General features: G+C 40.0%; 1 protein-coding gene across 1 annotated transcript in view; it reads left to right on the top strand.

Moving 5' to 3' along the window:
- The window catches only part of MGMT (O-6-methylguanine-DNA methyltransferase), an 817,517-nt gene extending 805,347 nt beyond the window's left edge, over positions 1–12,170 (top strand). Inside the window, exon 6 of the mRNA XM_029610006.1 lies at positions 10,829–12,170. Within this exon, the coding sequence (XP_029465866.1) occupies positions 10,829–10,957 (129 nt within the window). The 3' untranslated portion in view covers positions 10,958–12,170. The remainder of the gene's footprint in view (positions 1–10,828) is intronic.
- Positions 12,171–12,931: the final 761 nt, after the last annotated feature.

Genomic DNA, 12,931 nt, shown 5'->3' with positions numbered 1-12,931 from the left:
GGGGGAGGACAGGAAGAAAGTGCTTCTGTTTTCCTGCTACTGCTTCTTCCTCCCCCTGCAATCTATTGGTTAGCTACGGAATGTCTGACCAATGGGCTGCAGGGGGACCAGAGAGCAGCAGCAGTGTAGGCAGACGCTTCCTGCCTTTGGCAGCCCTGAGGTGCAGTGGAGATATGGAGAGATGTTGAGAAAGAGACAGAGGAGCTATGAGAGGCTAGAAAGGCTGGGAGAGGAGGATAGGAAAATTGGTTGTAAAAGGGGATACTGACTATGAGAGAAAATACTGCTGTGAGAGTTTGGGAGAAGAACTGAAAGGAGGAGGAGAGGGGGATTGTGAGGGGAAGAGTGGCTGATAGTGGAACTTTGGGGAGGAGTAGACACAGGCTGGGAGAATGCAAGCTGAGAGGATATGGACTATGATGAGAAGAGAAGCTAGGCTGAGGGATTAGACAAAGGTAATTTAAGAGGGAGAGAGAGGTAAAAGAAACTCCAAAGGAGCTGTGTGGAACAGAGAGGAGGGGGACTGATAGGGCAATAAATCTAGAAAAGGGTTGTGAGGAAAAAGAGGATCATGATGGAGAAAGGAGACATGAAGGGGTGAAAAGATGTATGGAAGTGGCAGGAGAGCTTGATACTAGGAGAAGATAATGAACTGTGGAGAGACAGCCAGCAGATAGAAAGAGATATACACTTGGAGGTCAAATAAGAGAAAATGATGAAGTAATGAGAGGAAGACCAGGAAAGGAATGAGGAGGCAGAGAGAAAACTAAGAGAAAGCCAAGAGCAGAGATTAAGAATAAGAGTTAAACTACAGATATAAAGGTTGGAAATTGTTTATTTTAAATTTGGTGATTTGTATGATAGCCAGGATGGGTCAAGATTTTGGGGGTGGGGGAGAGGCAGGGCAGATGATAACTGCCAGCCCTGCAGTCACTGGGGTAAATAACGTATCATACTGGAAGGAAAGGGAAGAGTTTGTAATTGCGTACAATGCTGTGTGTTGAAAATCTCTCTTATAAAAACTGCTCTCTCTCTCTTAACAGAGGCTGTGGTCAGGACTTGAACTGTGATTGTGATCAGGACTGAGAGGGAATGGAGGGGAACACCATTCCTGTTACTCTCAAAAATAAAAGAAAATAATTATCCTGTTATATCCCACAGGAAACAGCAGTTATCTTTAGGGCTTTCAAGCAGAGGGCGGGAAGCACCACGTTCAACTATGGCCCTGGAGCTGGGTAGATGATGAATGCTAATCTGCCAGGACTCAGAAAATGCAGCTGGAGTGTCATGAGTGGATTCTGCAGGCATGGGGCTGGCTCTTGCCTGGAATGTAGGAGTGTCAGGAGAAGCGCTGCAGGGGATGTGGAGACAGGAGCAGTTCTAGTAAAAATATGTGCGCCTGGACACAGGAAGGACAGAGCAGGGAAAGTGATCCAAGCCTGAGGAGGAGGAAGGATCAGAAATTGAGAGTTGAGCTGAGCCTGCCAATGAAGGGAAGCTTACCATGCGGATGAGTTGTGAGGCATATGGAGCAGTGAAGGGATGGGTGACTGAAGCCTGCTGAGGAGGAGCCTGCTGGAGAGTGGAGGGATGAAAAGAGAAACTTGGAGAACAAGGAAGGACGGGTCAAGATGAAGTGGGAAGCAGAGCTGACTATGGGGTGTAAGGAGTGGAGCAGGCAGAGGAGTATTAAACCCCATAGCCCCACGTATAAAAGTCAAGGTATGCCCATGCAGAAGAGAGAGAATTATTCCTTCTGCACTTTTTTTTAAGTAGGAGAGAGGGAAAAGAAAATAAGATGGGAAGAAGAGATTAGGAGAAAGTGAGAGAAAAAGGTGTTGAGAGAGAGCGTAGGAACAGGTGGAGGAGGGGAGACACAATGGTGTGGAGGAGAAGGAATAGGAAGTAGCCTGGTGGGAATGAGCTAAAGTTAGGGAGAAGAATGACTGGTAGGATTTTAAATGCTTTTCTATCTTTTGGTTTGGTCACATGAGTCACATCCCATGAGTCTGCATTATTTTCTTCTCTCTGAATATTTAAAAACAGGCTGGTCAGTCACACGTTCCACTGTATTTTGGGTTTTTTTTATTTGTTTGCTGGATGGGAGTATAAATCGTGTTGAGTTCAGCACCCTTAATTATTTTCAGAAGTTGGCTCCTGTGCACTCCACTGCCTGTGCCCTAATACTAAAGCACACCATCCTAGGTGATACCCCCCACTATGACATCTCTCCATTTGTAAGCACCAGGTCCAGTATCTCGTCCCCTCACATGTCACTTCTGTTACCAGTTGCCAGAACACTTCTTCTTGCAAGCAATTCAGGATCTCCCTGCTTCTAGGTGACACCGCACCTGGGATGTCACAGTCAACATCTGGCAGGTTGAAGGCTGCCTAGCAAAAGCATCTCCCCTTTCATAACAATTTTGTGTATATTTTCAATTAAGTCTCCAGCCTTTTCTTCTGTCTCCTATGGAGGTCTATATTTCATACCAATATAAATAGATGTTTCATTCCCTCTCGCCAAATTAAATTACAGTGTCTCCTCCTTACATCATAAGCCCTGTAGTTCTGTTGCTTTAATATTACTTTTGTATATAGCACCACTCCTCTTCCCTTTCTTCCTACCCTGGCCTTCCTGAAAAGATTATAGCCTGGTATAACTGTATCCCAGTCATTGTGCACCATGTCTTTGTGACTGCCATTATATCCAAGCCAGCCTGTTCCATGATTGCCTCTAGATTTGGGACTTTATTTCTCATAATATGAGCATTAGTGTATACAGCTTCCCAGATGTTGCCCTTTTTTTCCCCATTTCCTCATCAGTGTTTAAAGATTTCCTTACGTAAGTACTTTTACTTATCTTAGAGCTTTGTCCACCCATCCCCGATAATCCTAGTTTAAAGCCCCCAGTTAAAATGACTCCCCCCTGGAGGTAATTTTCAAAGCCATTTATGCACAAAGGACATGGTTTTTATCTGTGTAAATGGCTGTTATAAAATAGCCCAGTGCTCTGTGTGAATAAAAGTACATATGTACTCTGGTTACACAAGTAATTTTAATCAAACTGAGCAGAGGCGATATAGGGGGTGGAGTTGGGGGAGAGCCAGCAGTTAATACATATTTATTTTTAAAAGCAGCTACATAAATGTATGTGTACCAGTTATACCCTGTGAAGAGTAGATGTAACTCTAAGCAAGTAAATCTCTGCAAGTACCTGACAAATTTCCAGCAAATCTTCAAAGTGAACTTATATCTATATGATCGTTTTGAAAATCCTCAGAACAGGCAGACTTTATTGCTATGCAGGCTATTTGGAAAATTACACTCTTAATGTACATGTTAAGAGAACAATTGTGCACAAGCCCATATTCACGTATAACTGAGCACATGCACTCTTGCACATGTATTTTATATTGTACATGCACAATATAAAATACGTGTAACTGTAACATACACGTTGCATATGTATGTGTGCGTACATTTGCGCGCGGTTGCATGTGCACTATGCATGTGTGTGCTTCCGCATCGTGCAGCTTCTGGATCTTCCGGGGTGGCCTTATTCCACCCCCAGTGAGGCTGCTCAACTTCACCATCAGGGACATTACCTGCCTGGCATCCCTGACGGTGGAGCATGAAAGTTGTTCCTGATCCCTGGAGTAGAGAGAAACCTCTGCCGGAACAAGGAGGCCTGGTGCCTGCTTCACTATTTATTTAACCAGGAAGCTTCTTACCCACGTGGGGGTAAGTAGAATGTGGGTAGTGGGGGTGGAGATAGGTAAAAGTGTGCATGAGGTCACTAAGGGGGCTCTAGGGGTGTGAGGGTGGGAGCAGGCTAGGATGTGCATGGAGGTCACTTGGGGCTGCCAAGTATGGCCTACAAATAGGGCAATATTCAATAGGTATGACTGGATATAGTAACAGATGTACATTCCATTAATAGCATGCTCTTGTGTTGCCAATGTAATATAATGCAAGAGTGAAATCATAGGCAATAGTCAGAAGTTTAGTAAAGGTGCAATTATGAGCTAGAACTTCCTATGGGGACATGTCATACTGGACCATATAACACAGGAAATCTATGGTCTCCTTTTAGAAGAGAGAGTTTTGGCCCTGTCGCATGGTTCTTGTTAGTCCCTAAAACTGAGTCCTGTATGGAAAGAGTTATTCCCACTGGCTGGACTGCACAGCTTGCTTCCTCATGAATGATGGTTTATGGAGGCTCCCTGTTTTGGGCTGCTTTCAGCCCAGGTAGCAGCACACCATTTCTAGGTACATTAAAGGAGTGCAACAAGCCATGCAACTCACTTCAGATATCAGTAGAATAAATTGATAAATACCACTATGGAGGTCACAATAACAGCTACAGGGCACACTTGGTTTTGTAATCCTATTATTCTGTATAGATTGAGAACCTGAAAAAGAATGCCTAGGATCTGCACTGGAAAAAGGAAGTGGCTCGACTGGTTGTAAGCTAGACAGGATGGGGTCAGAGGTAAGTTCTTTATATTGCCATCAGGGATATTTCTGTTTCTATCACTGACCACACTATTGGCCTGCCACTTAACACCACCCTGCTGCCTCTGCCTTCAGCTTCAACAAACCTTCATGCAAACATACTTAAATCTAGACATTTCTCTGGGCCATGGACAGTACTATCATGAAGCATTACATAGAAGGCATCCTCAGGCTTAGCTGGAAACTTTTCAGGGTGTTTGCACCCACTCATAAATTTATGACCACTAAAAGCATATGCCCCCTATTCTATGTGACTGTATACTGCCTCATGACCTTAGATGCCTTGCTATGTAGACCATAACCCTATGCTAATAACCCCAACATAGAATCTGAGCCTATATTATAAGTGATCAAGTAAATTACCAATGAAAGAAAGCTTCTGTATGGCCTTGCCACCACCTGTATGACATGGGTGTCTCATAACTAGGAGCATTTCCCTTTGCCTGCATTTCCCTTTGCCTCTCTCAGAAAATGAATGCCCTCTAACTGCCTGTATGATTGTGCATATCATACCCTGCAGTATATGAGCATACCAAATGTTCCTGTCACAGGTGAGAACTCTCATCACCATCAGAGGAGAAAGAAGAGCAGGAAGACAGTGACAAGGTCCTGGGCCTTCTTGCAGCCCCAGCTGATCCTACTGTCGCGGTGGAGCAGCCCGCTTCTCCTCCACCACAGAGGGAGCATGCTGTGCCCCTTCAACCCCCACTGGTGGGCCTTGGGCCCAAAGAAGAGAATATACCTCTCCCCATCCTGGTAGGGCCTCCTCCCTCTTCTGCCATGGGATCTAGGGATGCTGGGCCTCAGACTGGCCAGCCCTTGCTCACCAAGGGAAGCCAAGATCCTCCTCTACCTCTCCTACTGTTATCTATAGCCCCTGAGCCTGGCTCATTAGCGTGCCCACTCCAGGTGATGAGCTTGTATCAGATATGCAGATGATGGTAGAGGAGATGAGAGGGATCCAAGCTGACCTCAGGAATCTGCTAAGTTTGGTGGGTTGCCTCAATAAGGCTCAAGAGCTCATCACGATGGCTCTTCAGTTCATTGCCGTGAGGCCCCCACCACACCAACCAAACTCCTAAGTCTGCAGAACCTAACCTCCCCAGGTCCCTGGGCCTTATTTTGTTTCTGTAAATAGTTTGTACCCTAGAATGTTTCACCCCTGTCCCTTTTTATTTTATAATGTATCAAATCATTTTTATAAATTTAAATGTTTATTTTTGATAAACATTTTCTATATTTATATTTACCCTGGGTGTATTATGCCATTATTTACAATGTTTTTTCTTCAACAACAATAAAGTCCCTTAAAGAATATCTTATAGCCATAACTCTCTGAACCACACACAGCCCTGCATGTTACTTGCCATGCAGGTTTGTCCAATATTTGTTAGATTCCTCTTATCTACCCTTATATCAGCATATGTAGTTGGTTTACTTGTGCTAGCTGCTACCAATAAGGGAAATCACAAATCAAAAGATATATATGCACAAGTACCACACCTCACCAAAGTGCAGGAAAGCCACAAGCAAGGGTTTTATGCATCAAGTTGCTATTAAGTTAGATATCCCCTTATATAAAATCTCAGCATAGGGAGATAAGGAGCACACAAGAGTGGCCCTTTCAGAATTACTTTTACAACAGAGAAGAGGTCTAATATGGAGGTTTTGGTAGGAGCCGCGTTTCTCTGAAGCAGGCTGCTGCTTATAGGTCTATTAAGTTACCTGCATGTCCCATAAATTTCCAGTGTAACAGAAAATAATTCAATTTTCCAAATGCTACAAGGATGGAATGACTACCAGCCTTTAAGCAGGTGTTAAATTAATGATCAGCATCCAGCCTACCCCTCTCTATGCTCACACTGCTTAGCCTTACAAGTAAGGCACTGCTTTTTTGCTGAATGTTCCAAGCTTCCATCTGCAGATCTCTTCAAATACTAAACCAAATATATAGTTATTCTCCAACACCCGCCTTTCAAAAGGCATATGCCTTCTGGAAGACTGCTAGGCTTATATTCTACAAGACATCCATGATCATGTGCTTTTTTAGGACTCTTAGAGCAAAGCTCCCAGCCGAGAGCAATCATTCGCTCCTTGGTGATCAAATTAGTTGGCCCCCCTCACGTTTCACCAATGTTTAATGAAATGGACTAGAACACTGACCTGATTTATGGAAATCAGAGTTTATCTAGCACCTTGAACTTGGTCTGAAGTGGAATTGTCAGCAGCAATTTCCCATTCATACTGATTTAAGAGGAGAAAGGGGAGGGAGGATAGAAGAATATCCCTTAAGTCCACTCGCTTTAATAGTTCGTTTTGTTCTTTTCGTAGTTGTGTTTTTCCCAAGTTGCTCACACCCTTGTTCATTGTAAGACATATGTTGTCATTGGTTACTACCTGTTGTAATGTAAACCGGAGTGATAAGTAACTCTGTTACCTGAACTTCGGTATAAAAAAAGTTGTAAATAAATAAATAAAGAATAGATAGTCTGAATAGAAAATCTGGGCCAGATATATTGTGTGACCCAGGACATACATAAATGTCTAAGAGGATACATACTACCAAATATAAGGTCTATTTGCAGATGAAGGAAAATACTGGTTCACAGGGAATAAAGCAAAGCCCAAATAAATATTCATACAGAACGCTGATGATTATGTATACATCCATACATTCCATGCTATCTGAAATTCCAAGATGGTACCAGTGTGCTGGATCCATGGCCTCAGGGACTGACTGGTCCAATCCAGGTTTTTCCCACATTGCTATCTTTCTGGAGCAAGAACGAGCCAGATCCAATAGTGCCAAAGGAAATGCATCTTGTTGTTATCCCTATAATAGATCAGGAATTGTCAACTCAGTCCTTGGGACACACCTGGCAATCAGGTCATCCACAATGAATTTGTATGAGCTAGATTAGCATACACTGCCTGCATTATATGCTAATCTGTCTCATTCCTTATCATTGTGTATATCCAGAAAACCTGACTGCCTAGGTGTGTCCTGAGGACTGGGTTAAGATTCCCAGGTATAAATCATCTTTGTCTTCATAAGTAGAAATAATAACTATATACCACATCAATGTGTTATTTTATTATCTATTTTAATTATAAACATGTAATATTTACATGCTTAAACCACGCCTCCATGCATGTTGCATAGGACAATTAGTCATATTGAAAAAGGACTACGCACCACTGACTCATACCCTCAGTATGTTCTAGGAACATGAACTCCCACCTCCCTTTATAGCCCAGTATGTCCTGTTTTACCCCCAATCTGTTCCAGTAATCTCCTAAATAAACCAATATGTCCCAGTTAGCACCCAGTATTACTCAGTCTTTCTCAGGTACACTTACTCTTCCCCCCCCCCCCCCTCTTGTGACCCTGTCTATTCCAGTTATTCTCCTTCCCACCTACTCCCATATGTCCCAGTCTATCCCTGCGACACCCCCCCCCCCCCCCCCGATGACTCAGGTGTGTCCCAGTTTGTCTCCTAATAGGCCCCTATCTGTTGCAGGTACAAATCCCTCCTACCCTCTAGCATGTTCCTGTTATCCACTCACCCGGAGAAGCCAACCCGCCAAACACCAAGACCAAAATCAAAATGAAAGTTTGCACTTGTGTGCGTAAATGAGCAGTTGCAAATGAACACGTATAAATAAATTTTGATTGCATCTGTCTCTTTTAAAATACCTTATTTCACACACACATGCAAACCCCACCCTGGCACACCCCCAACTTTCCTCTTTTTCTGCACATGTACTTTGTTCAATAATGGACATATTCACACATCTGTGACCCCTTTTTAAAATAAGCATCATGTGTACTCTGGCCACAAGCGTGCACATGTGGCCTTTTTTATGCTAGTTAGCCTTTGAAAATTCAGCTTTACATTTTTTTGCAAGTACACACTAAACCTTTTTTTCTTTAGTGTGCATTTTATTACATAGACCACTGTATGAGGTGGATTAATATGCAGTATCTTCAGCTATTAAACAGTAGTCCACACTTATTCTCTTCCATCTATCTAAAAATACCTAATTATCCCCAGCTATACCCCCACATCTGCTTGAAAATGATAGAGCAGTGTTTAGGTGATACTCATTGTAAGTAAAGTAGTTGAGAGATGCTGAAAATGTAATATCTGGCATAGAAATTTAATTTATTCATTTGATTGTGTGAAAACCCTTGCTTTAATCCTCTGTTCATGCTATCATAAAGAGAGTCTTATTCTCCATTGCAGTATTCTCGGAAGTACTAATTTAACACAAGAAGGAAAGTAGGTAGCTACTGAAGCAATGAACAGTTCTTAGCTAGGGCTATGCTGGGCAGCTGAGTGTACATCTAGTTGTATTTAGCACACAAGCAGCACAGAGAAAAAGATTGATAAAAAAAATTGGCTTAAAAATGTGAAGTAGGCTCTTTATGAATATCTGAATGCGTCTGTCATTTAATCATCTCCTTACATGGCCTTTCAGTTGTTCAAATGGATATTTACTCATAAGTATATTAGATTTGTGCAAGTTAATGCCCGCTTATTTAAACTCAACTTACCTATAACTTGCCATTAACCTAACTTTTCATTCATTTGTATTTAGCATGAAATACAATAGATACTTATTCTTGCTATTTTATATACTAGCAAAAAAAAAAAAAAAAAAAGCATTCATTGCCCTGGTAGTTGCATGATTTTTACTGTAATAAGTAAATCTATTTAATGGTTATACTGCTTTCCACCACAGCAGTAGCTTTAAGAAAATGGTGTGTGAAAGAATAAACAGAACAACATGATTTCTTCTTTCATTCTAGGAATAAAGCAGCATATAGTGTATGGGTTACAATGTAGCGATACAATATACTTTCCATCATAAAAATGAGGGCAATTTTGAAACTCCCTTTGGTCTTGCAATCCTTGTGGCATTTTCCTTTGAAAATGAGGGCTGGCATGCACAACATGGGTATAAAATGTAAAGTGTGCACCATAAATTACACACAGAGGGCTGATCTTTGAAGAGGGATTTATGCACATAAAACTGGGGTTTTGAAAATTGCTACTTTTATGCACACTCCTTTTAAAATTCGCTCCATAGTGCTGAATTTTCAAAAGGTTTTATATGTGTAAATGGACTTTTGAAAATTGTCCAGATATATGCTACTTTTACACATGTAACTCCTTTGAAAATTCACTCCAGAAATTTGAAAATGCAATTTCCATGCATACTTTGACTTTCCAGATCTGACCCCATCCCTTTTTATATGCGAATAAAAGTGTGCATGATTAACTACGCAGTCAGTAATTCTTCTAAATCTTCAGAGATCTTTGTATTTTTAACTTGGAATTTTTAACTTTGTATTTTTAACTTGAAATGAAACTGAATGCCAGTATATGAAAGATCTTCATAGGTAACTTACTAACTTGCCCTCACAGTCCAACATGGGTCCAACTGGTGTCCTTCATCAGGATGTGGTTACTTCTTAATTGGCGTCTGCTCGGTACATCAGCATGGCGTTCCACACGACATGAAATAAGGGATACAAGTGGAACGCCATGCTGATGTACCGGGCAGACGCCAATTAAGAAGTAACCATATCCTGATGAAGGACACCAGTGTTTGAAACACAGATTTGTTTTGGACTGCGAGGGCAAATTAAAATGTTACCCATGAAAGACTTCCATATACTGGCATTCAGAGTTAGAAATGCAAAGATAAGTACTATATCTGAGGATTCAGAAGAACGATTGAATGTTATGTTGGTTCCTAATTACAATTTATATTTTGGACACTTTTAGTTGCAAAAAAAATCTTAAAAAAAAAAAAAGTTGGGACTTTCAGTGATCTATGATTATATATATAAGGCAGAGAGTGAACATGTGAAAATCTTTTTTCGATGATGCCTGTTATTTTGGTCACAATTGATTATTACATCTTACTAGGAGGATAGAAATATTTCATCTGTTTGTTAACTTCCTTTCACGCCATTTGATCATATAAGGAAGTGCTTTACATTGTCTGGTTTCAATAAACACACATTTACCCATGTTTTATTTATGTATTTTATTTACAAATTCTTAATATTTCACACTCTTACCAAAGTATTTGTTCAAGGCAGATTACAACATATTAAAATCTGAAACAACATAACGTGAAATGCTTTCATTATTGCCCCCAATATTAATAGATGAACAATGAAATTATTAGTTTATTGAGCTACCCCCTTTGTATTAAAATGCATCTTTAATAAAAAAAAAAAAAAAATAAAGACCAGCCACTAAAAAGGTCTTTCATATATATTTTTTTTTTTTTGTAGGTCCCGATTATAATACCGTGTCACAGAGTGATTTGCAGCAATGGAGATATTGGCAACTATATGGGAGAGAAGCAGAATTGTCTTAAAGAGTGGCTGCTGGCACATGAGAAGCTTCAGAAAAGAGATTGAACTTGTTTTTTAAGATTCAGATTTGTTGTATTTTCTGCCTGTATCAAGAAAACTTAACAGAAAAAAATATGAATCACTTAAAAAAATCCATTAACATTGAAGATATAATTAAGCAATGGTATATGCATTATCCATTCTATTCATAATACCAATCTTCAGATATATATATATACAGTAGAATGTAGGGGTGTAACTAAATATTGCAGTATAGAAATAAGAGAATTACAGGAAATCATAAAAGGTAGTGGGATTGCTGTGGGAACATTTTGATGCAGTTCAATCACAGCTGTAGCACAGCCAAAGCACATAACCAAAGATACTTTAGATTATAACAAGCTTTCAGAACATGCAGTAGAATTCAGGAAAATGGTAAATATTTGAGTGACATATAAATATAATACAGCATCTGAAGTGAAATGTGTGGTGGCACCACTATATTAAAAAAGCTGGATGTGTCCTGGGGGACCCAGCTTGTATGCCCTTTTTTTGTTTTTACATTTTACAGCAGAATGAGTACAGCGGACTGTGCCTGTTGTGCATGTATTTTGTTCCCATCCCCACTCCTGTTTTGTTCTATTTTTAATGCCTATTAAAGCAAGGATAAGGGAGTAGGCGGGGCATGGCAAATGTTAGATGAAACTGCCCCTCTAAGGAAGCATCTGGCTCATAGAGGGGACAGCCAGCAGTTTGAAGCTTTGAATGTTAGTAAGAGCAAAATGAAATGCAAGAGCTTCAGTGCACACCTTCCCTGTTCCTGCTCTTTTTTGTATGTGCCCAGATTGGAAAGCTGTGCTTCTGCCAGAATCACTGCCCAAGTTTCTTCTGTTTTCTTTGATGTTTAAGCTTTTGAAATGATGCTTTGCGTAAACAGTTGTTAATGAAACGCATACAGAATCATTCACAAGGAAGTGGCCTATTCACAGTTTTTTTTTCCCTTTTGATACTGCCGTAGATATTAAAAACAAATGAATACAAAACATGTTGTCTTTTTTTGTTATTGTGGAAGACAGTCAAAGGAAGGTTTCTGCCCAAAGAGAATGTTTGCCAAAATAAATAATTGTGTAAGCCACACTCTCTTTCTAAAGTAAACAGTAGTTTCAATAAAAAAAATCAAGGTGTTACTTGCTTTACTTTTGTCTGCTAATTGAAGTGTGAAGTTTGTGTCATTTTGTAATTCTCTTTGTTTATTTTAAATAAAAGCCTGTGTAGTCATTTTTAAGGCACAAAGTTATTTCCTCCAGGCAGTGTTTTGCAAATTGTAGGCAGGAAGGGATTACTAATATTAAAATTGTATATATTTAGAAACAAAAGTTCAGGGAAGTTAGATTACAGATTGCAGTTTTATTTTAAATTGTAGCCTTTACATTAAGAAAAAACAGTATAAATACAAAAAAAAAATGTGTAAGCTCCATCATTTGTGATTAATATATTTAAAGGCATAACAGCTCAGAATAACTTAGTTATAAAAAGCATATCATGAATTTACAAGCATTGGCGTGTTGAGATGTATGCATAGTACATATATGCATGTTGCAGTGCAAGAAAATATTACATTGCCCAGACAGGTGCATGCGTACACATTTTTTATAATACTTGCTAGAAAAGTGCTTTGGTGAAAGAAAAAAGTGTCTACAGAAAGATATATCAGCATAGCATTTTGGTTGCAAAAACAATAAGAATTATAATGAAAGATGTCAAATTAAGATTCAAATGTCTAAATAGCAAATAATGCATGAGCTTGCCCATTTTTTGTTTTTTATGTTCAATACCAGCCAGCATATTTTTTTTTTACCCATGGATATTCCAATAGAGGGCACTATAGCTTAGAAGAACCTACTGGCATATTTTACAGTATGTCTAGGAGACCCTCATGCACCACTTTATTCATAATGTTTGAGTGAATTTGAAAATGAACAGCACAGTAGAAATCTCTGAACTACCTTATTTGCGGTGCTTCAGACGGTCTGCTTCAGG

The sequence above is a fragment of the Rhinatrema bivittatum genome, chromosome 7 (assembly GCF_901001135.1).
Source record: "Rhinatrema bivittatum chromosome 7, aRhiBiv1.1, whole genome shotgun sequence".
NCBI lineage: Eukaryota > Metazoa > Chordata > Amphibia > Gymnophiona > Rhinatrematidae > Rhinatrema > Rhinatrema bivittatum.
Note: the sequence above shows the minus strand (reverse complement) of the source record. Positions and strands in the feature narration are given on the sequence as shown.